This window comes from Pseudophryne corroboree, chromosome 11, assembly GCF_028390025.1.
Source record: "Pseudophryne corroboree isolate aPseCor3 chromosome 11, aPseCor3.hap2, whole genome shotgun sequence".
Classification (NCBI taxonomy): Eukaryota; Metazoa; Chordata; class Amphibia; order Anura; family Myobatrachidae; genus Pseudophryne; species Pseudophryne corroboree.
In genome coordinates, this window is record NC_086454.1 from 144,617,880 (window position 1) to 144,642,999 (window position 25,120).

The 25,120-nt window shown below is 44.8% G+C and overlaps 1 protein-coding gene across 2 annotated transcripts in view; it reads left to right on the forward strand.

Annotated features, from left to right (window-relative positions):
- Window positions 1-2,442, forward strand: part of LOC134969153 (RING finger protein B-like) — a 108,417-nt gene extending 105,975 nt beyond the window's left edge. For both annotated transcript variants that reach the window (XM_063944909.1, XM_063944908.1), the window contains exons 9-11: window positions 879-933; window positions 1,424-1,521; window positions 2,120-2,442. In XM_063944909.1, coding sequence (XP_063800979.1) covers window positions 879-933; window positions 1,424-1,521; window positions 2,120-2,319 — 353 coding nt within the window. In that variant the 3' untranslated portion in view covers window positions 2,320-2,442. The remainder of the gene's footprint in view (window positions 1-878; window positions 934-1,423; window positions 1,522-2,119) is intronic.
- The last annotated feature ends 22,678 nt before the right edge of the window (window positions 2,443-25,120 follow it).

A 25,120-nucleotide genomic window follows, 5' to 3' on the forward strand; every position in this document is an offset into this window, starting at 1 on the left:
ACTCTAAGTGAAATAGAACCAGTGTCTCAATTAAGCAGGGCAAGTTTAAAAAATTGTTAGTAATACATTTTGTTACATATCTGATGATAAACAACAAATAATGAATGAACATAACAAAGGACTGTATGTAAAACCTCAATCAAGTAATTTGTTTACATAACTGATCTCTTAATACAGCAAATATGAAAGTTTATTTTCATATTACTTGGAGTATCCATCAGTCCGGCAACAATTTTTAGTAGTGCTGGCCGTGAATAGTTGAAATAAATACAGAATCAGGAAAATCTCCATTAAATCCTTCTGTTATCGCTGGCCAAGCCAACTGATACTCAGCCTCATTGTTAAATACAGCTTCTGGATATGCACACCAATATGACATGATCAAATGCAATAATCCACAAGTGGGGAAAAAAAGTGTCCCTTAAAAATCAGTGGCCACCTATGCACAATGTCTGTACTGGGACCTGTTTCTTTGCTGGAACCCTAATCACTGTGGATTTCCACAGCTCTGTTCTTATTTCCTTACTCCCAGAGATTGTCACAGTACCAAATCCAAGTGGACCTTCTTATTTGGATTTTCACAGCTGCTGCTGTAGTGCACTCGCTAGTAGTAGTAACTTACCTGAAACCCAGTGTATCTAAATTCATATTTCTTCTTTGGGTGGGGTCCATGGACTCCACAGGGTTCATTAGGATTATTTTTGTCCAATAGATCTGCTTTTGCCATGCCATACCTGTTTTGTAATTATTATTTTTTTTTGTGTTTTTTATATTCCACTGTAACCACTTTTATTTATATTTCTGTTGCTTTTTCTATCTGTGTGTTTGAATTGTTCCCCCCCCCCCTTCTGTGCCCTTCTACTACTTTATGTTGCCAGGTCTCATGGAGTTCTCCCCAGTTGAAGTTAATGGAAGCTCTCCCAGCCCTCGCTGGTAAGTGGGATGTGAATGTCACTGGGATCTATTGTATGAGTGCTTGAATTGATTAGCCACTCCATTTTGTATATTTAATGTTTCATGTGTGGGGACAGTTGTGTTTCAAAATATTAAACTAATGTATTTAATGTTTGGCTTCTCTACTCTTTAAGTTCATGGCTGATGTGTTTGCTGAGTAACCAGAGTAGACTCCAACTTGCCCTGACATTCTACTTGCTTAGGCTTTAAACAGTCACAAGTGAGTTTGATTTGTCAGGAAATAGGTGTGCCTATATATATATATCAATCACTGAATCTGCAGTCCATTGCAGGCTCGCTGTGGGTGCCTTCACCCCTCTCCACACTGACCATTTTATAGCTATACACACACACACTCTCTAAATATTTATTATGCATTTTGGCTACAGGGAGGTTATTTATTAATACTAACAAGTACTTGTATATGACCCATTCCCTGCAATAACTGCTACATCCCTTGTATCCTTAGCTGGCACTCTGCTGCCTGTGTCTCCGATTCTCGTTTCTTAATTCATGGAGGATATGATGGGAACCAGGCCCTCGGTGACACTTACATATTCAATACAGGTAATAAAATGAGGTATTTGGAGAGCTGGTTCTATGCGGACTAGCATCAAATTGCTCCCTTTATGCTGCTTTTACTGCTACTTCATACACCAATGCATACTGTGAGACTACTTTTACGTATAATTTTTGTGTCTGCTGCTTCTGTGGTTTCTAACAACTTTGTGATTGGGAAACCGTTTTAATGACTGTATCAGAGGCGGACTGGGGGCGGGAGCAATCGCCTCTCCTGTAACACTTCCATCCCACCTGCAGCAGCAGCAGAGCGCCGGAGTACAGCATATCAGGCCAGGGAGAGAGCAGAGACTTCTCTCTATTGTATTATAAGCAATCACTAACCTATATTATGGTTTGATTTGTTGGTCTAGTCTATCTACTCTGGTATTAAGGAGATCCTAAAATAAATATTAAGAGGTCAGTAACTTTAAAACAAGTGTGCACACAGTACCAGATAACTTACTGCAGTACGGGAGCCTTTATTCTTACTCAATGACATGAATTTTCAGATCCTAAATGTATATTGGCCATATATTACTCATATCTGTGTGTTCACGTCATTTGGTGATTTTTATTTTTGTTCTTTATTTTTCTATTGTGACAGTGACAAAAACATGGACCTCCTTGGTTCACAATTCTTTGCCCCGTTCTCCCCGTGCTGGATTTTCCATGTTGCCCCTCCCTGGGGTAAGAGAAGACAGTGAGGCCTGCGTCCCTCGTGAACTGCTCATCTTTGGGGGTGGGAACAATGAGGGACACTTCTATTGTGATACAGTCAGACTGCAGATTTCAGAGATTCTTTAGCAGTAGCTTCTAGTACATGTTATATTGTGATGACACCACTTTCCTTTTTCTTTTTTAAGGTTTTGTATATGTCTGTATGATCATTTGTATATAGTTTTAATAAATGCTGGATTTTCTGAGTTATATCTGATACACAAATCGCTACATTGTTTATGGTGGTAATAAAATCAAGTTGCTTTATTAACCCCTCCCTGTAAACAGAAAACATTAATAAATGCCTTTAACATTTGTAGCTACTCAGAAAACTGCAAGTCCTAAACTATTACTAATTTCTCCCTCCCACCCACAGCAGATGTCCTGCATGGTGAATCTCCGTAAATAGTTTACATGCTACAGTCCTGTGTGCTTTTACATTTTAGTCGTTTATTGACACTGTCTAAATGGGGGAGTTCAATTAACTCATTCCTGCACATGAGTGGTGCAGTCCAGCATACTAATGGCGGCCAACGACGCAGTCGTATCCCTGATTTAGAGTAGCCTCGCGGAGGCAGTCGGCCTGCCACCATGTCTCCAGTCGTAGCGGGCGAGTGCGGCATCACGCAACCGCCCTAAAAATGGTGCCAACCTGCCCGTTTCTCCTGCAACACCACCCTGTGGAACACCTCTGCCTGCCAATAAGGCAGAGGCGATTGCATTGGGTCATGCGTATGCGCAGAGCCGGGGAAATGCGAAAGCATCTCAGATGCATTCAGTACTGAATAGGGCCCTTAAAACCAGTTAACTTACCTTCTGATGAAACCGTGGTTTGATTTTCACGGAGAAACATGTTAAGGACATCTCACGCTGCTCTTTTTCCCTGAGATCTACACAAACACAGCACCACAGTCCGGACTCCAGCACACAGCAAACTGCCTGAATTCTACAGCTACGAACGGCGCCCTCCCTCCCCGGTGAACTGAATAGAACACCGCCACTCCCACCAACCACAACTGATTCCGCATGCTGACAGCCAGCCTCACATGAGACTCTAAGGAATAAGTGGTGAGCACAAAATTGTTTGGCAGTCATGAGGAGGTAGTAGCATAGCGCCCATCGTTTATACAGCTGAACAGTCACCGTCTAGTGAACACCATTCACATTCCCTAAAACAAATTGGGACTTTATAATTTGCTTTGGAGCGAACCAGCCACACTGGTCTTTTGGATGTGGACATCTGTGCAATATACAATTGGGATACAGTATATGGCAGCGTGTAAATAATATCAGCAGTGAGAATAATTCTTTTAGGAAAATATGCATTGCATTTTTTATGCTTTTATTTTGTGATTGAATAAAATGTTTATATAGTAATGATCGGTATCTAGCGCTCTCTTGTGATATTGCATGTTTCACAATTACTTAGTTAACTTAAGGTTCATAGCCACCTATACAGTTTGATATCGAAACAAGTCCATTTTCTATATCAGATGCCATGGCTGCTCTAACCAGTGGGTAAATCCTCCTCTACTCGGACAGGCAGTGAATGATATTCATGCCCCTGAAAGTTTATGGGGGTCTATTTACTAAAGGGGTGCGCACACCTATGTGTGCCCCGGCTCCGTCTGACCAGGTTAACGCTCCCGATCAGCGAGGCAGATGACGCCCTCTGACCTCCTGCGAGGTGGTGGTAGCAAGTCCTCTATTGGGTGATCAGCTATATTGTACACAAGACGCAACGTCCCAGTCCTAACTCTCCTGTATCGGCACAGCATACACATCTATACAATATTGGGAGAATGGGCTGAGGGTTGTATAGAGATGTACCCACCTTAAGCCTTGGAGAGAGAGAGAGAGTACCAATCAATCAGCTTCTAACTGCCATGTTACAGGCTGTGTTTGAAAAATTATCTGGTTGTTACTTTTATCTCTCTCCAAGACTTAGTAAATAGGCCAATATATCAATGTTTGGTTGTTTTTTTTTGCCTGTCTGATCTGGATTTTTATTTGTGTACCAATTGTGAATGTGGCACAGTGGTCACATGTGAATGTAGTTAACATCACGGTGGTCAGTATACTGATGCCGGGATCCCGAACGTCAACAGCTGCACCATGGCTATGCCCACTCGTGGGTGTCCATGACACCCATAGAGTGGGAACCAGAACCTGTGGCGAGCGCAGCCCTGCTGACGGCCAGGATCCCGGTGTCCGTATACCAACTGGCGGGATTCCATTCCCAACCCGTCACATGGAGGATATTCTAGGTTCAGCGTTCCTGCTTAGTGGCTCACAAGGAAAAAAAGCATGACCCAAATCCCCCTATACTAGGTAGCCTTCATTCTTTTTGGACGCCTGCTTTTTTTTCTTTTTTTTTCTCACCAGCGATGTGTTTTTTTTATCCTTAAGCACATTGTTACATTTAGCTGTTTGGAGATCAATGTCATTGCAAATCTGGGGGCAGATGTATTAACCTGGAGAAGTGATAAACCAGTGATAAGTGCAAGGTGACAAACACACCAGCCAATCAGCTCCAATATGTAAATTAACAGGAGCTGATTGGCTGGTGCATTTATCACTGGCTTATCACTTCCTTATACCTTCTCCAGGTTTAATATATTTGCCCCCCGGAACCTACAGTATTATCATCTGTCCATAGTGTTAAAGAAAAACTTTGTTCCACAGTTTGGTATGAGGGTTGATACAGAACAAATTTCTGTTTTCCCAGTCACAAAAAGAACTGGCTTAGCAGAAATCTCTCTTGAGGTTTAGGGGGTATCCAATTAGCCATGATGATTATTTGTCCACAAAAATGGTGAGTTTTTATTAACATTGTTTTGTTTTTGTTTTTTACATTTGCTATGCTTTGTTTTTTCTCCCTATGCTATTTTTTTCTGTGCTGGACGGGGGGAGAGATGTGTGCTGAGTGGTCTGTGCTAGACTGGGGGAGGAGGATCTCATGCCATTTTTTCTATTTTTATCAGATAACTTTTTTTTAAAATAAGAAACCTGCACATATCCTTGGAATGCATATCCAGTAAAGACTGGGCTCCTAGGCATCAGGTGAACCCAATACAAGGATGGAGCCTCAACAACTGAGCCTATCTCCAGTGGGAAGAAGACATTGCCAACTAGGGTAGTTGTGGAGGAGAGTTGAAGAAAGAAGGACCCATGCACTGGGCCGCCCCCTCAGGTGATGCTTAGGGAAGCAGAGAGCTGGAGGATTGTACAGAGGCTGCAAAGAGTAGGAATCCGGAAGAAGCGCCACATTCTGACTGATATTGTTACAGCGACACATCTGTTTCTCCGGCAGGGTCGGGATAGGTAGAAGGTCTCACTGACACCCTATAGTCTAATTCTTTGGTATTCTTAAATATTATATATTTGTCCTTTCCCCTTTATTCAATGTAATAGGTATATACCCATTAAATCTTGGTAGGTGCTCCTGGGAATGGCATAACTGTAGAAAACTAGAAGAAAAAAGATATTCCCTATTACGGGCACACACGGTATGCCCGTAATAGGGAATATATTTTTTACTTATAGTTTTCTCCGGCAGGGTCCACAGGATGACAATGGGATATGATGGCGCAACAGCGGATTGGCACCAAACGATCACAAGCTTTCAGGCCTCCCAGGATGCAACAGGCCCGTCCATATATCCCTGCCCACTGGCTCAGGCAAATCAGTTTTTTGTTTGGTGCAGCAGGAGCTGGACCATGGTCAGAGGGCTGCTGTTCTATGGCAGTACTAAGCTTTCTTATTTTATTTTTATAGTCTTACTATGTTTTTGAGCGATCTTTCTAAACAGTGTCTTATATGCATATTGGAAAGAGTCGCTCCAACAGCTCTCCGCCGGGTCGCAACAACGCTTACCCGTGTGTACAGTGCTGTCTCAGCGGGCGTCTGTGTCTGATATACTAGCAGGTCCAGCAGACGTTACCAGGCTGTGGCCGGAGCACAGGGAGAAGGAAAGGCAACGGTTCCCCGTAGTCGGGGAATACGGACACAGCCGCACTGTATTGGAAGGAGACTACCAAACAGTAGCTGACGCGCCGCCAGCACGGGTGCTCCAGCGCTAGGCCTTAGGGATCATAAGGCACCAGGAATAGTATGAGGCTGCGATCCCTAGGGTTGATGTCAGCGGTGGAGAGTTAGACGCTCTCCTGGTCACCCTTCCCCCAGTTCATGACCAGTTTCCGCGAATCTCCCGCCATGAACTGTTGCCTCACTTCCGTCTCAGACGCTACCACGAGGGGTCTCTGTCAAAGCATAGGCAACTGCGGCTGTGTTCACTAAACGCTACCGCGAAGAGACCCGGTCGCAATACAGGCGTCTGTATGCACTAAAAGTTCCCAGAGCGGCGGTGTACACTAGTAGCGTCTGGATCCACTCAGCGTTTGCTAATGTATTGATCGATCTTGGAAGTGAGGGGAGTCTCCCTGTATCCCACTCTACTGAGTACGGGTTATACAGCACTAAATTTTTATCTACTTTTGTTAGTATGAATAGTTACATTTAAGTACCTATTGCATATGAGTCTGTACATTACTGTGGTTTTCTTCGCATTGCATCTGAATATGTTAAGATCTGTATAAAACAGAATTCAGTAATATGTACTCCTACATACTTCAAAATGTGTTCGTAGTTGATTATGTGCTCATATAACTAATATATAACATGTGTCTGACTGCTAGTGTGATTGCTGACTTTATATATGTTTGTCAGTTGGTCTTCTGATCCTCAATGCGGGTGCATGGGTAAGGGTCAGATTGATATCACTTTAGAACGATAAAGTGATTACAGTCACAAATTGTGTAGTACACTGTGTAAGTGCTGATTATTTATCATGTCCAAGAGCGGCAAAGGTGACAAGAGTACACTTACAGGAACACCAACACTCATATCATGTTGTCTTGCAAAAACTGTGTTATCCTCTGTGATCTGGTACAGGATGGTTTATGTGTAAAATGGCTTCTATTCAGCATAATACAAGGCAGATCCCTGATCTACTTCAAGTATAGATAGATCCCCCTTGGGCGATGTTTGCACAGACCTTGTCCAGTATAGTTGAAAGGTTAATTCCTACAGCGTCAATACCAGGAATAGGGTTCACTATTAACCCATACATGCAGCTCTCTATCAACGGTATCCCCAACAGCTTCTCCAATAAAACAAGCTGATGAACCGAGTGTAAATAAATCAACTGCACAGGCTACACATGATGAGTCATCAGATGATGAAAGCTCTACATACTCTACTACGATATACAAAGAACAGGTAGAGGGTATTAGCTCAGTGAATATAGCTGAATTAATAAGAGCAGTAAAGGCCTTTCTGTCCTAAGAGGATCAGCAGAGCCTGTGTTAAAAATAAGGTACCTATGTTTAAACGTCCCAAAAAAATAGGGCCTCCTCATGGGGGACCCCAGCAGCTGATGGAAATCATGGAAAAGGTTTGGGCTATACCCAATAAGGAATATAGGTTCCCAGTAAATGGCATTCCAAATATCCTTTCCAGCTGGGGACTGTTTAAAAATAGGAAGTGCCTCCTAAAGTAGATACGCATATCATTGATAGTGCGAAAATCTATATGGCCTTTGCTGTCAACGTCAGAAGAGGGATGGTTTTCTGAAAACCATATTGTCTCTGTCTGGGGCAGTTATAAGGCCAGCCATGACTTCCTTGCAATCTACAGCCACATCACACTGGATAGGCACAATCTCATTAGATCTTGGAAGCTAAGCAGTGTTGGGCTTGGTTAGTTCTTGGATGGGAGACCACCTTGGAGTACACTGGGCTGAGGTACTGGAGGACAGGTTTTCAGCGTCTGCAGAATCCCATATAGCTCATATGGACACTAATGTTCTAGGACATCAGCATTAACAATAGCTGCTCGCAAAGCAGTTTTGCTAACATGGTAAGCTGATTCAGAATCAAAGAAGGTTCTGGAAACTTTGGCTGAAAATTTCTGTTTGGGAAGGAGTTAACAGATATTCTGGAGTCAGAAACGGACTCAAAGAAGGTCACGTTTCCTTCCACATATAACCTTAAACCTAGGGGTCCAGTTTCGGCCTTGTCGGTCATAAAGGAACGTAGCAGCCCCAATCCAATAAGTTTGGTAAGGCTAAGAAGCAAAGGCAACCAGAGGGCCAGCTTCCAAACCAGAGGATAAGCCATCAGCATGATGGTGTGGGCCTCCTTCTGGGGGATCCCAAAAGGATAGGGGGCCGACTTCAGTTTGCACAGATCTGGTAGTCTACAAACAGATGCCTGGGTGCAAGAAGCGGTCTCTCTGGGTTAGGTTTTCCCTTCTAGAAGCATCCTCCTCGAAGGTTCTTCTGTTCCAGTCCGTCTCGGGTAGAGGCAAAGGACGGGTTTGCAAGAAGCAGTTCAGAAATTACTTTTGTCAGGAATAGTCATTCCAGTAACCCCTGCACAATAGGGACAGGGGTTTTTACTCCAACCGGGTTTAGGTTCAGAAGGGTCCTTTCACCCCATTCTCAAAATCCTAAACAGATAAGTTTGGGTACCACGGTTCACATGAAGACGATGCGCTCCATAGTTTTTGCATGGAGCCAGGAGATTACATGGTATCCCTGGATAGTCAGGATGCTTACCTACAGGTTCCTATAGCACTGTTCCATCAGTGTTATCTCAAGGTTCACCATTCTCCAGCAATATTTTCAGTTCCAGACCTTACCCTTTGGGTTAGCCACAGCCCCCAGAGTATGTACCAAAATTATGATGTTTATGGCAGCTTATATCCGCGAGAAGGGGATAAGAAAATTGCCATACCTCGACCACCTTTTTTATCCTGGCACAATCACAGGAAAAGCTTCTGTGCCATCTTCAACAGATAATGACTTGTCTGCAGAGGCACGGGTGGTTCATAAATTGGGCAAAGTCATCGCTGGTTCCGTCACAACGGATGACTCACTGTGGGGCTGTACTGAATTCAAGTCTGCAGAAAATTGATTACCTCGGAACAAGATATTCAAGGTACAGTCAAGTACTCAGGAGTTGTTACACAGTCAAAAAAATATCAATCCACGCAGCTATGCGACTGGTGGGTTTGATGGTGTCAACAATCGACATGGTGGAGTATGAACAATTCCACTCAAGACCTCGACCGCGTCTGATTCTGGCCAGATGGAATTGAATACATCAGACAATAAAGAAACAGACTGGTACTTTCACACAAGGTAAGAAAGTCATCAGCCTGGTGGCTACAGACATCCCATCTAGACAAAGGAAGAACCTTTTGGATATCCGATGGGGGATCCTGACAACAGATGATAGTCTTCAGGGCTGGGGAGCAGTGTCCGGAAGATTATGGTTCCAGGGAGAATGGACCACAGAAGAAAGTTGCCTGCCAATAAATCTGTTAGAACTTCGGGCCATAGACATGGCAATGATTCAGGAAAAGGACACTCTTCAAGGAAGACCAGTCCAGATCCACTCGGACAATTTAACGGCAGGGGCGTACCTCAACCATCAGGGAGGAACGCACAGCCAAACAGCAACGAAGGAGGTAAGTCACATACTAAAGTGGGCAGAACCACCATCTTCCAGCATTGGGGGTCATTCCGAGTTGATCGCTCGCTGACGTTTTTCGCAGCGCAGTGATCAGGTGAAAAATCGGCATTTATGCGCATGCGCTAAGTACTTTCACACAAAACTTTGTAGTTTTACAGAGGCTCGAGCAACGTTTTTCAGTCGCTCGCGTGTTCGTTGTATGATTGACAGAAAGTGGGTGTTACTGGGCGGCAACTCAGCATTTTCAGGGAGTGTGCTAAAAAACGCAGGCGTGCCAGGTAAAAACGCAGGAGTGGCTGGAGACGTCAAACCAGGAACTAAAGAGACTGCAGTCATCGCAAGCTAGGAGTAAGTCTTGAGCCACTGCATGAAACTGCATGACATTTTTTAGTAGCAGAACTGCTAATCTTTCATTCGCACTTCTGCTAAGCTAAGATACACTCCCAGAGGGCGGCGGCCTAGCGTGTGCAATGCTGCTAAAAGCAGCTAGCGAGCAATCAACTCGGAATGAGGGCCATTGACCGCAGTATTCGTTCCGGGAATCCTAAACTGGGACTTTCTCAGTCAACACACCATTCAAGCAAGCAAATGGGCTCTACACCCGGAAGACTTTCAGACTCTGGAAGACAAGTGGGGTTTGCCAGAGAGAGATCTCATGGCGTCCCATCTGAACAACAAAGTGCCCGCATACGGGGCAAGAACAAAGGATCCCGGAGCGATCTGTGTGGACGCCTTGTCAGTGAAATCGGGATTTTCATCTGGCGTATCAATTTCCTCCGATCATCCTGCTACCAGGGTGGTGAGGAAAATAAAAGAAGCAAAGGGTGCCGTGATTCTAATAGCTCCGGCTTGGCCCAGAAGGCATTGGTACACAGATCTGCAGAGAATGTTGATGGATGCTCCACTTCTGCTCATTCAACGTCCAGATCTATTGATGCAGGGTCCTTGTTATCACAGGCATCTGTATCGACTATCGTTGACGGCGTGGGTCTTGAAACATCTATCATGAAGTCAAGAGGATTCTCGCTACAGGTAATTCAAACAATGCTCAGAGCGAGGAAACCATCCCCAGCTCGTATTTATCACCGAATATGGTAGGCCTATATTCATGGTGCAGTGAAAGAAATATGAACCCGAAATCTTTCCAAGTTTCCAGGGTCTTAGATTTCCTTCAGGCGGGAATGGATAAGGGTTTGTAGGTGGCTTCCTTGAGAGTACAAGTAACAGTATTGACTATAGGGTTCTAAAAGAAAATTGCCAATTTACAGGATGTGCGTACTTTTTCCAGGGAATACTGCGCATTCAACCTCCTTTTGTTCCTCCTACAGTGCCTTGGGACTTAAGTCTAGTCCTCAAAAAGCCCTTCAAGTTGCTCCGTTTGAACCACTTAATAAAGTGGATCTTAAATGGTTGACAGCTAAAGTTCTCTTTCTACTGCCTATGGCAAGCATTCCCAACCACGGTCCTCAAGGCACACTAACAGTGCAGGTTTTAGTGATATTCAGGCTTCAGCACAGGTGACTTAATTAGTAGCTCAGTCATTTTGATTTAACTACTAACTGTGCTGCAGCCTGGATATCACTAAAACCTGCACTGTTGGTGTGCCTTGAGGACCGTGGTTGGGAATGCCTGGCCTATGGCATCAGCTAGAAGAGTGTCAGATTTAGGAGCGCTGTCATGTTCTCTTTTTCTGATTATTTTATCCAGATATAGCAGTTCTCAGAACTAGGTCTGGGTATCTTCCTAAGGTGGTGTCTAAATTCCACCTTAATGAAGAAATTGTAGTCCCAATTTTTTCAGGTATCAGGACTTTCTGCGGGAGATGCGTCGCAGTACGTAGTACGAGCATTAAGGATCTACGTGGATCGCATCAGTGCCATCAGAAAGACAGATTTTATCTTAATTTTCTACGGAATCCACAAGAGAGGATGGCCTGCTAATAAACAGACGCTGGCTAGAGGGCTTTGAATGACGATTTCGGAAGCATATTCTCAAGGCGATCTCCCTGTTCCGGCTAATGTCTCTGTTCACTCTACTCGTAAGGTAGGTCCTTCATAGGCAGCACAACATGGTGCTTCAGCAGAACAGATATGTAAGGCAACCACATAGTCTTCCATTAACACATTCATTAGACATTATGCTTGGATACTTTTGCCTCTCATGACGCTGAATTCGGGCGTAAGGTTCTCCTGTCCAATCAGGAGCATCCCCACCACTAAAATTGCTTTGGGAAATCCCATTGTTATCCTGTGGATAACCTGTGTACCCTGCCGGAGAAATATACGTTATGGTAAGAACTTACCGTTGATAACGGTATTTCTCCTAAGTCCACAGGGATACCACCCTGACGCACCTGATTTGAGGATCTTGCTACTCACTAACCTCTTCCTTCTTGTACGGAAGTGTGTGCATGTGTGTTCTTCTCGCCTGATTAGGGCTCTACATGATGCTCCTGCCTAGATGCTTTGGAATCCAACTGATTTGCCTGAGCCAGTGGGCGAGGTTATATGGACGGGCCCATTGCATCCTGGGAGGCCTGAAAGCTTGTGATCGTTTGGTGCCAATCCGCTGTCGCTCCATCATATCCCATTGTTATCCTGTGGAACCTGTGGATTTAGGAGAAATACCGTTATCAACGGTAAGTTTTTACCATAACGTATATATCTGCTGGCCACAACCCTGCTACCTCCCAGGAATGCCCACTGAATTTCACAAACCTACATCCAAATTTGTTCTGCACTTCTGAGCGCTAACAATCGGGACAACAAACGCTGTGTGACTGGGATGCATGCACAAACGTAAAACATTGGCCAACTGTGCAGTTTCGACACTGCGTCTGACTCAGCGTCAGGCCCAGTGTATTATGTATAACTATAATTAAGATCAACAGTGCCACCTCACCGATGTGGGAGCATGACCAGCGCTCTGTGAGCTGCTGGCCATGCGCCCAGACCCTCTCTCACGGTGAATAGACCCTGCGTGCACAACTTCGGAGGTCTCCCAACTGCCCCCCCCCCCCACGGGACTGCGACTTGCAGGTAGGACAGCGGGACAGTTCCAGAAAAATGGGATTCCCACCAAAATCTGGACAGTTGGGAGGTATGAATAATTATATATAGTTATATATATTAATAATTATTTTTATATATATATATATATATATATATATATAATCTCGGCCCGGGGTTATGTGTTACAACCCTTGGCGCAGTTTGTCGATTTTTATTTGCAAGATTGTGTAAAGGTGATTGGCAGCTATATCCAAGACACAAATTATTTTGTTACAGGTATCTACAAGTTCAATGAAGTTAATACTATACCTGAGGATTGTCTGCTAGCTACTTTAGATGTATCTTCACTCTATATGGTGATTCGGCATGCAGATGGTATTAGATCAGTGCGGAGAGCATTACAGAAGGGTCTATGCTCAGGGCCTCCAATAGAGTTTATTATTTTACTTCTTGAAACTGTTCTTGTGTGTAATCACTTTATGTTTGACAACAAGTTTTTTATGCAGCTGTCGGGGACCGCTATGGGGTTGAAACTGGCATCAGCATATGCAAATATTTTTATGGATGACTATGAGAATACATACATTGTACCACAATATGGGGATAAACTTGTATATTTTAAAAGGTTTATTGATGATATCTTTGTAATTTGGCAGGGTACTGAACAAACATTCCACGACATGGTGGTCACTCTTAATGCCCTGAACAGTCTGATACGCTTTATCGCCTCAATTGATAGGGTATCCATTAATTTCTCTATCGTCCTAGTGGATGCTGGGGTTCCTGAAAGGACCAGGGGGATAGCGGCTTCGCAGGAGACAGGGCACAAAAAGTAAAGCTTTAGGATCAGGTGGTGTGCACTGGCTCCTCCCCCTATGACCCTCCTCCAAGCCTCAGTTAGATTTTTGTGCCCGGCCGAGAAGGGTGCAATCTAGGTGGCTCTCCTAAAGAGCTGCTTAGAAAAGTTTAGCTTAGGTTTTTTATTTTACAGTGAGTCCTGCTGGCAACAGGATCACTGCAACGAGGGACTTAGGGGAGAAGAAGTGAACTCACCTGCGTGCAGGATGGATTGGCTTCTTGGCTACTGGACATTAGCTCCAGAGGGACGATCACAGGTACAGCCTGGATGGTCACCGGAGCCTCGCCGCCGGCCCCCTTGCAGATGCTGAAACGAGAAGAGGTCCAGAATCGGCGGCAGAAGACTCCTCAGTCTTCTTAAGGTAGCGCACAGCACTGCAGCTGTGCGCCATTTTCCTCTCAGCACACTTCACACGGCAGTCACTGAGGGTGCAGGGCGCTGGGAGGGGGGCGCCCTGGGAGGCAAATGAAAACCTTTTTTGGCTAAAAATACCTCACATATAGCCTCCGGGGGCTATATGGAGATATTTAACCCCTGCCAGAATCCGTTAAGAGCGGGAGACGAGGCCGCCGAAAAAGGGGCGGGGCCTATCTCCTCAGCACACAGCGCCATTTTCCCTCACAGAAAGGCTGGAGGGAAGGCTCCCAGGCTCTCCCCTGCACTGCACTACAGAAACAGGGTTAAAACAGAGAGGGGGGGCACTAATTTGGCGTTAGAAATATATAAAAAAGATGCTATAAGGGAAAACACTTATATAAGGTTGTCCCTATATAATTATAGCGTTTTTGGTGTGTGCTGGCAAACTCTCCCTCTGTCTCTCCAAAGGGCTAGTGGGTCCTGTCCTCTATCAGAGCATTCCCTGTGTGTGTGCTGTGTGTCGGTACGTGTGTGTCGACATGTATGAGGACGATGTTGGTGAGGAGGCGGAGCAATTGCCTGTAATGGTGATGTCACTCTCTAGGGAGTCGACACCGGAATGGATGGCTTATTTAGGGAATTACGTGATAATGTCAACACGCGCCAAGGTCGGTTGACGACATGAGACGGCCGACAAACAATTAGTACCGGTCCAGACGTCTCAAAAACACCGTCAGGGGTTTTAAAACGCCCGTTTACTTTAGTCGGTCGACACAGACACAGACAGGGACACTGAATCCAGTGTCGACGGTGAATAAACAAACGTATTCCTTATTAGGGCCACACGTTAAGGGCAATGAAGGAGGTGTTACATATTTCTGATACTACAAGTACCACAAAAGAGGGTATTATGTGGGATGTGAAAAAACTACCGTAGTTTTTCCTGAATCAGATAAATTAAATGAAGTGTGTGATGATGCGTGGGTTCCCCCCGATAGAAAATATGGGCGGTATACCCTTTCCCGCCAGAAGTTAGGGCGCGTTGGGAAACACCCCTTAGGGTGGATAAGGCGCTCACACGCTTATCAGAACAAGTGGCGGTACCGTCTATAGATAGGGCCGTCCTCAAGGAGCCAGCTGACAGGAGGCTGGAAAAATATCATAAAAAGTATATACACACATACTGGTGTTATACTGCGACCAGCGATCGCCTCAGCCTGGATGTGCAGAGCTGGGGTGGCTTGGTCGGATTCCCTGACTAAAAATATTGATACCCTTGACAGGGACAGTATTTTATTGACTATAGAGCATTTAAAGGATGTATTTCTATATATGCGAGATGCACAGAGGGATATTTGCACTCTGGCATCAAGAGTAAGTGCGATGTCCATATCTGCCAGAAGATGTTTATGGACACGACAGTGGTCAGGTGATGCAGATTCCAAACGGCACAAAGGTGTATTGCCGTATAAAGGAAGAGGAGTTATTTGGGGTCGGTCCATCGGACCTGGTGGCCACGGCAACTGCTGGAAAATCCACCGTTTTTACCCTAAGTCACATCTCTGCAGAAAAAGACACCGTCTTTTCAGCCTCAGTCCTTTCGTCCCTATAAGAGTCATATCTGCCCAGGGATAGAGGAAAGGGAAGAAGACTGCAGCAGGCAGCCCATTCCCAGGAACAGAAGCGTTCCAACCCTTCTGACAAGCTCTCAGCATGACGCTGAGACCGTACAGGACCCCTGGATCCTACAAGTAGTATCCCAGGGGTACAGTTTGGAATGTCGAGACGTTTCCCCTGCGCAGGCTCCTGAAGGCTGCTTTACCAAGGTCTCCCTCCGACAAGGAGGCAGTATGGGAAAAAATTCACGAGCTGTATTCCCAGCAGGTGATAATTAAATTACCCCTCCTACAACAAGAAAAGGTATTATTCCACACTATATTGTGGTACTGAAGCCAGAAGGCTAGGTGAGACCTATTCTAAATCTAAAAAAATTTGAACACTTACAAAGGTTCAAATCAAGATGGAGTCACTCAGAGCAGTGATAACGAACCGGGAAGAAGGGGACTATCTGGTGTCCCGAGACATCAGGGATGCTTACCTCCATGTCCCAAATTTGCCCTTATCACTAAGGGTACCTCAGGTTCGTGGTACAGAACTGTCACTATCAGTTTCAGACGCTGCCGTTTGGATTGTCTACGGCACCCCGGGTCTTTACCAAGGTAATGGCCGAAATGATGGTTCTTCTTCGAAGAAAAGGCGTCTTAATTATCCCTTACTTGGACGATCTCCTGATAAGGGCAAAGTCCAGGGAACAGTTGGAGGTCGGAGTAGCACTATCTCGGATACTGTTACAACAGCAGGGGTGGATTCTAAAGATTCCAAAATCGCAGCTGATCCCGACAACAAGTCTCCTGTGCTTAGGGATGATTCTGGACACAGTCCAGAAAAAGGTGTTTCTCCCGGAAGAGAAAGCCAGGGAGTTATCCGAGCTAGTCAGGAACCTCCTAAAATCAGTGCATCATTGCACAAGGGCCATGGTAAAAAAATGGTGACTTCCTTCGAAGCAATTCCAGTCGGCAGATTTCATGCAAGAACTTTTCAGTGGGATCTGCTGGACAAATGGTCCGGATCGCATCTTCAGATGCATCAGCGGATAACCCTATATCCAAGGACAAGGGTGTCTCTCCTGTGGTGGTTACAGAGTGCTCATCTTCTAGAGGGCCGCAGATTCGGCATTCAGTTTTGGATGTTGGTGACCACGGAGGCCAGCCCGAGAGGCTGGGGAGCAGTCACACAAGGAAAAAATTTCCAGGGAGTGTGATCAAGTCTGGAGATTTTTCTCCACATAAATATAGCTAAGGGTAAATTTATAATGCTCTAAGCTTAGCAAGACCTCTGCTTCAAGGTCAGCTGGTATTGATCCAGTGGGATAAAACATCACGGCAGTCGCCCACGTAAATAGACAGGGCGGCACAAGAAGCAGGAGGGCAGTGGCAAAAACTGCAAGGACTTTTCGCTGGGCGGAAAATCATGTGATAGCACTGTCAGCAGTGTTTCATTCCGGGAATGGAAACTGGGAAGCAGACTTCCTCAGTAGGCACGACCTCCACCCGGCAGAGTGGGAACTTCATGGGGAAGTTTTCCACATAATTGTAAACCGTTGGGAATTACCAAAGGTGGACATGATGGCGTCCCGTCTGAACAAAAAACGGGACAGGTATTGCGCCAGGTTAAGAGACCCTCAGGCAATAGCTGTGGACGTTCTGGTAACACCGTGGGTGTACCAGTCGGTGTATGTGTTCCATCCTCTGCTTTTCATACCTAAGGTACTGAGAATTATAAGACGTAGAGGAGTAAGAACTATACTCATGGCTCCGGATTGGCCAAGAAGGACTTGGTACCCGGAACTTCAAGAGATGCTCACAGAGGACTTATGGCCTCTGCCGCTAAGAAGGGACTTGTTTCAGCAAGTACCATGTCTGTTCCAAGACTTACCGCAGCTGCGTTTGACGGCATGGCGGTGGAACGCCGGATCCTAAGGGAAAAGGCATTCAGGAAGAGGTCATTCCTACCCTGGTCAAAGCCAGAAAGGAGGTGACCGCACAACATTATCACCACATGTGGCGAAAATATGTTGCGTGGTGTGAGGCCAGGAAGGCCCCACGAAGAAATTTCAACTCGGTCGATTCCTGCATTTCTTGCAAACAGGAGTGTCTATGGGCCTCAAATTGGGGTCCATTAAGGTTCAAATTTCGGCCCTGTCGATTTTTCTTCCAGAAAGAAGTGGCTTCAGTTCCTGAAGTCCAGAAGTTTGTCAAGGGAGTATTGCATATACAACCCCCTTTTGTGCCTCCAGTGGCACTGTGGGATCTCAACGTAGTTCTGGGATTCCTCAAAACACATTGGTTTAAAACCAGTCAAATCTGTGGATTTGAAGCATCTCACATGAAAAGTGAACATGCTCTTGGACCTGGCCTGGACCAGGCGAGTGTCAAATTGGTGTTTTTTTTCTCAAAAAAGCCCATATCTGTTTGTCCATTCGGACAGGGCAGAGCTGCGGACTCGTCCCCAGTTCTCTCCCTAAGGTGGTGTCAGTGTTTCACCTGAACCAGCTTATTGTGGTGTCTTGCGCCTACTAGGGACTTGGAGGACTCCAAGTTGCTAGATGTGGTCAGGGCCCTGAAAATATAGGTTCCAGGACGGCTGGAGTCAGGAAAACTGACTTGCTGTTATCCTGTATGCACCCAACAAACTGGGTGCTCTTGCTTTTAAGCAGACTTTTGCTAGTTGGATGTGTAATACAATTCAGCTTGCACATTCTGTGGCAGGCCTGCCACAGCCAAAATATGTAAATGCCCATTCCACAAGGAAGGTGGGCTCATCTTGGGCGGCTGCCCGAGGGGTCTCGGCTTTACAACTTTGCCGAGCGGCTATTTAGTCAGGGGCAAACACGTTTGTAAAATCCTACAAATTTGATACCCTGGCTAAGGAGGACCTGGAGTTCTCTCATTCGGTGCTGCAGAGTCATCCGCACTCTCCCGCCCGTTTGGGAGCTTTGGTATAATCCCCATGGTCCTTTCAGGAACCCCAGCATCCACTAGGACGATAGAGAAAATAAGAATTTACTTACCGATAATTCTATTTCTCGGAGTCCGTAGTGGATGCTGGGCGCCCATCCCAAGTGCGGATTATCTGCATTACTTGTACATAGTTACAAAAATCGGGTTATTATTGTTGTGAGCCATCTTTTCAGAGGCTCCGCTGTTATCATACTGTTAACTGGGTTCAGATCACAGGTTGTACAGTGTGATTGGTGTGGCTGGTATGAGTCTTACCCGGGATTCATAAATCCTTCCTTATTGTGTACGCTCGTCCGGGCACAGTACCTAACTGAGGCTTGGAGGAGGGTCATAGGGGGAGGAGCCAGTGCACACCACCTGATCCTAAAGCTTTACTTTTTGTGCCCTGTCTCCTGCGGAGCCGCTATCCCCCTGGTCCTTTCAGGAACCCCAGCATCCACTACGGACTCAGAAATAGAATTATCGGTAAGTAAATTCTTATTTTTTTTTTAGATGCTTTGATTTTTAGCAAAGTTAACAGTTTGGCACACACTTTGTTCCGTAAAACTACTGATCGCAACACCATTTTGGTCCCCTCAAGCCATCATCCGGATGTCCTTGAGAATAAATTGCCTGTATCACAATTCCTACGGGTTTTAAGAAATAATTTGGCAGAGATACAACTCGAAGAGACCAGGCAGTGGTTCTTATCGAGAGGGTATAAGAGAAGGGTTGTTGATGGTTGCCTCAATTAGGACGCGAAGATTGTTTGAATCTGGGGCAAAAAAAGCCTAGTAGGTCACAGAACCTGTAGAGGATGATCCTGGGAGTGAGATGTGACACAAGTTTATGAACAGAGCAATGGTCGATTAAGCAGCATTGTCCGATTGTGGCATCTGATGCAAACATAGGTAACATTGGGAAAGTACCGCCACTGCTAAGTGGCCCAAATTTGAAGGATCTTCTGTATAAAACCAGTGGGAAAGCTATGCCATCAAAGAGAGAGACTTTGATAACCACCAATAAGGGCTGCTTTTGGTGCCTTAGATGCACAACTTGCAGGGCACTGATTGTAGGAGGTTCCTTCCCACATACACATACTGGAAAGAGGATCTTCTAACACTATCATTTGACATGCCAATTGGATCATGTTATTTACTACTTGTGTCCATGTGGACTGAGGTATGTGGGTAAGAGCACGAAGACCTTCAGAGTAAAAATGACCCAACATCGGTACGACATGAAACTGGCTTATGAAAAAGGTGTGACTGATAAGCCAATTGCAGCACATTTTTTTTAGGCTGGTCACCAGCTTGCCACCCTGAAATATATGATAATTGATTGGGTACCTCCACTAAGAAGAGGCGGTGACAGGGGATTGCTACTTTTGAAAAACGAGGTTAGGTGGATTCACCGTTTAGAGACAGTGACCCCTAAGAGCATGAATGAGTATAACCATTTGAATATATTTTTGTGAATGAAATTAAGTAATCACATTTATAGTGGTTTACTCACTTATTATTCCTCATTCACAGCTTGCATGATGTGCTTTTTTAAATATATTTTTTCTGTTTTCTAATTTTCTTGTGTTTCCAGGTGTCCATTATGTATATGTATTTATCTTTAATTTGTTTTTTATTGTGGTGTTTTTCATATGTTTTATGTGAAATCTTTCTGTGTTTTATACTGGTTGCTACCCATTCTCTCCTGGTAACCCTGCACCAGATATTTGGGTATGTTTAATAGTGTTGGAACGTAGTTAATACTTCCTATTTGCTTACCAGCTACCTAATAGTTGGTTTAGCAGCATTTCCTGCTGCCTGGGACGCTGTGGGAATGCTCCAATTGGCAATTCCAGCTGGTGGAGCGCAACTTGACAACAGCTTGTGTTGGTCAGCAATTTGACCAAGTCTCACTTCTTACCTTTTCCATAAGGTTAGGTATCCATTACACACTGTGGATTAAATAAACTAAGATGGATGGATTTTCACTCCCCCTGGGCGGCGAATATCTGATCGCGAGACAGTGTAATTTGCAGCACAGCGGTCAGGTCTGAATTAGGCCCAATATCCACTGATATAGCATACCCCCCGACATGACCCACTCCAGGAGGGACACAATGCTCTGTTCCTGGACTGTCTCTTAATTTATGATTGCCGGCATCTGTGTTGAACAGGTTAATGGATAAGAAAGGTGTTTCTGCACAGGTGATGGCAATCATAAATTAAGAGGGAAGTCCAGGAGCAGAGCATTCTGTCCCTCCTGGAGAGGGTCATGTTGGGAGGTATGGAGATAGATAGATAGATAGATAGATAGATAGATTATATATATATATATATATATATATATATATCCAAGCTGTTTGTCCCGGCACTCCCTGTTCATGTAGATGAATGGCTGCGGTGCCCTCCCAGGTAAGATGAATACAATCTCCCAGTATGCAGTATAAGTAACAATGAGCGGCACTCAGCAGACTTGTAGTAGAGAAAATGCAGTTAGTTTAATCCGACATGTTTCGGGGACAACCCCGTCCTCAGGGCCTAACCAGCCAAATAAGTGACATACTGGAGATATAAATACACACATGCCCAGGTGCAAAACATAATAAACAATTATACTCACCTGTTCAGCGGCGCCTGACTCCCGCTCGTGGGTCCGGCATCCATCGCGTCGCCTCCCGCTGACGTCAGTGGCCGGCCGCGTCACCCGCCCGTCTCCATGGGAACACCCGGAGACGTCAATACGCAGCCCTGCCGCCCGCCCCTCACGGAGGACGTGTTGTTGGTATAGCCAATCACAGCTGAGAGTCGGGCCGCCTCACAAGTGTTGCATAGCAACCTAAAGGAAAACAATAATAAACGAAGAAAAAATGTGATGTGAAACAAAACACGGTACATGAGATAAAAGACAATTAAAAACAACAAGACGTGTACCAAAGGTACTAACCAGTGGGGTAACTCCTACGGCTGGCCCCTAGCGTCCCTAGACCCTTATATTAGAATATTAAATAGTATTAAGCTTAGATAACTTCTATCACTATACTGACCTCTTACTAGGAAAACACTAAAGAAAACACTGGATGCCTAGATTCTCGTTAAGACCTCCAGGCGAGAGTGTGCCTAATTGGAAAATCCAGCGCGATTCCTTCTGTAGAAGAATCCTGTCCCTATTACCTCCCCTGAGTGTGTTAGGTACATGATCGATCAATATGGCCCTAATGCTGGCCACCCCATGTTTAGCCTGGACACAATGCCGGGCAAAGGGTTGGTCACTCGTTCCTTTCTCGTGGGCTTTCTTAATAGCACTCCTATGGAGTGCCATACGTTCTCGAAACTGCCTAATCGTTTTGCCGATATAGGCCAGCCCACAGGGGCAAGTAATTAAATAAATCACGTGTGTGGTCGTACAGGTAAGTCGATGTTTAATTTGATAAATTTTGCCAGTGGAGGGGTGTTTAAATGATGTGCCCGTAATCAACGTGTTACATGTAGCACAGCCAAGGCACCTGTAGCACCCATTCTTGGACCTGAGAAAATGACTCTCACGGTCCAATCACTTCGGACCCGGATGAGACAGCCAGAACCATGGATCAGATGCTAATTAAGTTTGCTGAAAGGGGTTACCCTATTAAGGAACTGCGTAGTGCAAGGGCCTGGGCACTACAGATTCCCAGAGCACAAGCCCTGTGCCCCAGTAGTAGATTGCAGTCACAGCCAGGCCCTAAACTCCCTTGGGTCAATAAATACACCACGGCAACCAGGGACAGGGTGAGACGAGCTAAAAACCTGTGGCCTATGATACAGACAGACCCCTCTTTGTCCACCTTAGCTGAAACATCATTATTACCGAGTCACACCCGTGGCAGAAACATAGGGGATTATGTCATGAAGTTGGACATATCAGATCTTACAAAAAACCGTGAGAGTCATTTTCTCAGGTCCAAGAATGGGTGCTACAGGTGCCTTGGCTGTGCTACATGTAACACGTTGATTACGGGCACATCATTTAAACACCCCTCCACTGGCAAAATTTATCAAATTAAACATCGACTTACCTGTACGACCACACACGTGATTTATTTAATTACTTGCCCCTGTGGGCTGGCCTATATCGGCAAAACGATTAGGCAGTTTCGAGAACGTATGGCACTCCATAGGAGTGCTATTAAGAAAGCCCACGAGAAAGGAACGAGTGACCAACCCTTTGCCCGGCATTGTGTCCAGGCTAAACATGGGGTGGCCAGCATTAGGGCCATATTGATCGATCATGTACCTAACACACTCAGGGGAGGTAATAGGGACAGGATTCTTCTACAGAAGGAATCGCGCTGGATTTTCCAATTAGGCACACTTTCGCCTGGAGGTCTTAACGAGAATCTAGGCATCCAGTGTTTTCTTTAGTGTTTTCCTAGTAAGAGGTCAGTATAGTGATAGAAGTTATCTAAGCTTAATACTATTTAATATTCTAATATAAGGGTCTAGGGACGCTAGGGGCCAGCCGTAGGAGTTACCCCACTGGTTAGTACCTTTGGTACACGTCTTGTTGTTTTTAATTGTCTTTTATCTCATGTACCGTGTTTTGTTTCACATCACATTTTTTCTTCGTTTATTATTGTTTTCCTTTAGGTTGCTATGCAACACTTGTGAGGCGGCCCGACTCTCAGCTGTGATTGGCTATACCAACAACACGTCCTCCGTGAGGGGCGGGCGGCAGGGCTGCGTATTGACGTCTCCGGGTGTTCCCATGGAGACGGGCGGGTGACGCGGCCGGCCACTGACGTCAGCGGGAGGCGACGCGATGGATGCCGGACCCACGAGCGGGAGTCAGGCGCCGCTGAACAGGTGAGTATAATTGTTTATTATGTTTTGCACCTGGGCATGTGTGTATTTATATCTCCAGTATGTCACTTATTTGGCTGGTTAGGCCCTGAGGACGGGGTTGTCCCCGAAACATGTCGGATTAAACTAACTGCATTTTCTCTACTACAAGTCTGCTGAGTGCCGCTCATTGTTACTTATACTATATATATATATATATATTTATTTATTTATTTATTTTTATTTTTTTATTTATTTATTTATTTATTTATTTTTTCATATATTACAATCTATGTTCATATATTACAATCTATATTTGGATCTGGATAACAAATTAACAAAATACCATTAGTCAATAAGTATATTATTCACAAAGTTTATATTAAATATGCATTTATTTGTAATAGTGAAAACATAAATTAACATAAATTACAACACATTGCTGGGGGAATTATTATCTTTGTTTTATTAGTTGTATTTACAGCTCAAAATGTAGCAGAAAACCCCTTGCATGTATTATGTCTCACACGGTTTGCTTTTGCTGAAGTCAACAACACTTAACTTCATGTTTTTTTTTTTTTTTTGTTTTTTTTTTTAATTCTTTATTTTTCATTTTGTAATATAGAACAATTTTTCCAAATATGTCAACACATTTATCAAAAATAGAGCGTATGCATCAGTCTCGTAGCTTATCAACTGTAAATATACAGAACATCAATAAATGGTTTGCGAAAAGAGAAATTAACAGATTCACATATGTTATCCTAAACCGTGCAACATTCATATAAAGTTACATAATCTGGAGTAAAGAGCAACCTCGGAGCAATATTGCATAGTAAGACCAAATGTGGACATTGTGTGAGGTCACAAAAACCATCAGAAACAGATAAGAAGAGGGGGGGGGGGAAACAAGGGGAAGAAGGGAGGAAGGAGAAGAAAAAAAAAAAAGGGGGGGGGGGAACAAGCCACGGATGTATTAACTTTTAGAGGGCAGTATGAGGGCCCCATGGGCCTCCATTTTCAGTGTGTATTCAGGGTACATATTCAGCATAAGTCTTAGTGGTCTTAAAGTCAATCCATAGGAACCAGGTTGCCACATAATCCGAATATTTGTCTAAGGCGGCAGAATAAACATCTTCCATGTACATATAGAAGTCAATGCGCTGGAACCACTCCCATACTGTCGGTGGGTTAGTGGATTTCCAATGCACCGGGAGTATAGCTCTTGCCGCATTATTTAAATGCTTGAGAAGGGATTTTTTGTAGCGAGAAGGGGGTATAACTGAATGTGACAGTAGCCAGAAGTCCGGGCCCAGTGGGACCTGGTCTCCCAGAATCTTTGTTGATAGGTCCGTAATTGTGTTCCAAAATGGGATAATTAACGGACAGTCCCACCATATGTGGATCAATGTGCCAGTTTCCCTATTGCATCTCCAACATAGGGGAGAGACTGAGGGGTAAATTTTATGTAGGAGAGACGGGCATCTATACCATCTAGTCAGTAATTTGTATTGTGTTTCCACAACGTCCAAACTAGTGGAGCACTGTGCCATAACCCTGCAATGCGTGTCCCATTGGATCTTGATTCCCCGATGTTTCAGATCTTTGTCCCAGGCGTCACAGAATGAGGGGACCGTAGGAAAGGAACTCTGTCGAAGAATCTTATAGATGCCTGACACCACATGTGGGGGGGCTATCTCTTGACTGCACATAGATTCAAAGGGAGTCAGAGCCTTATAAGGGTCTG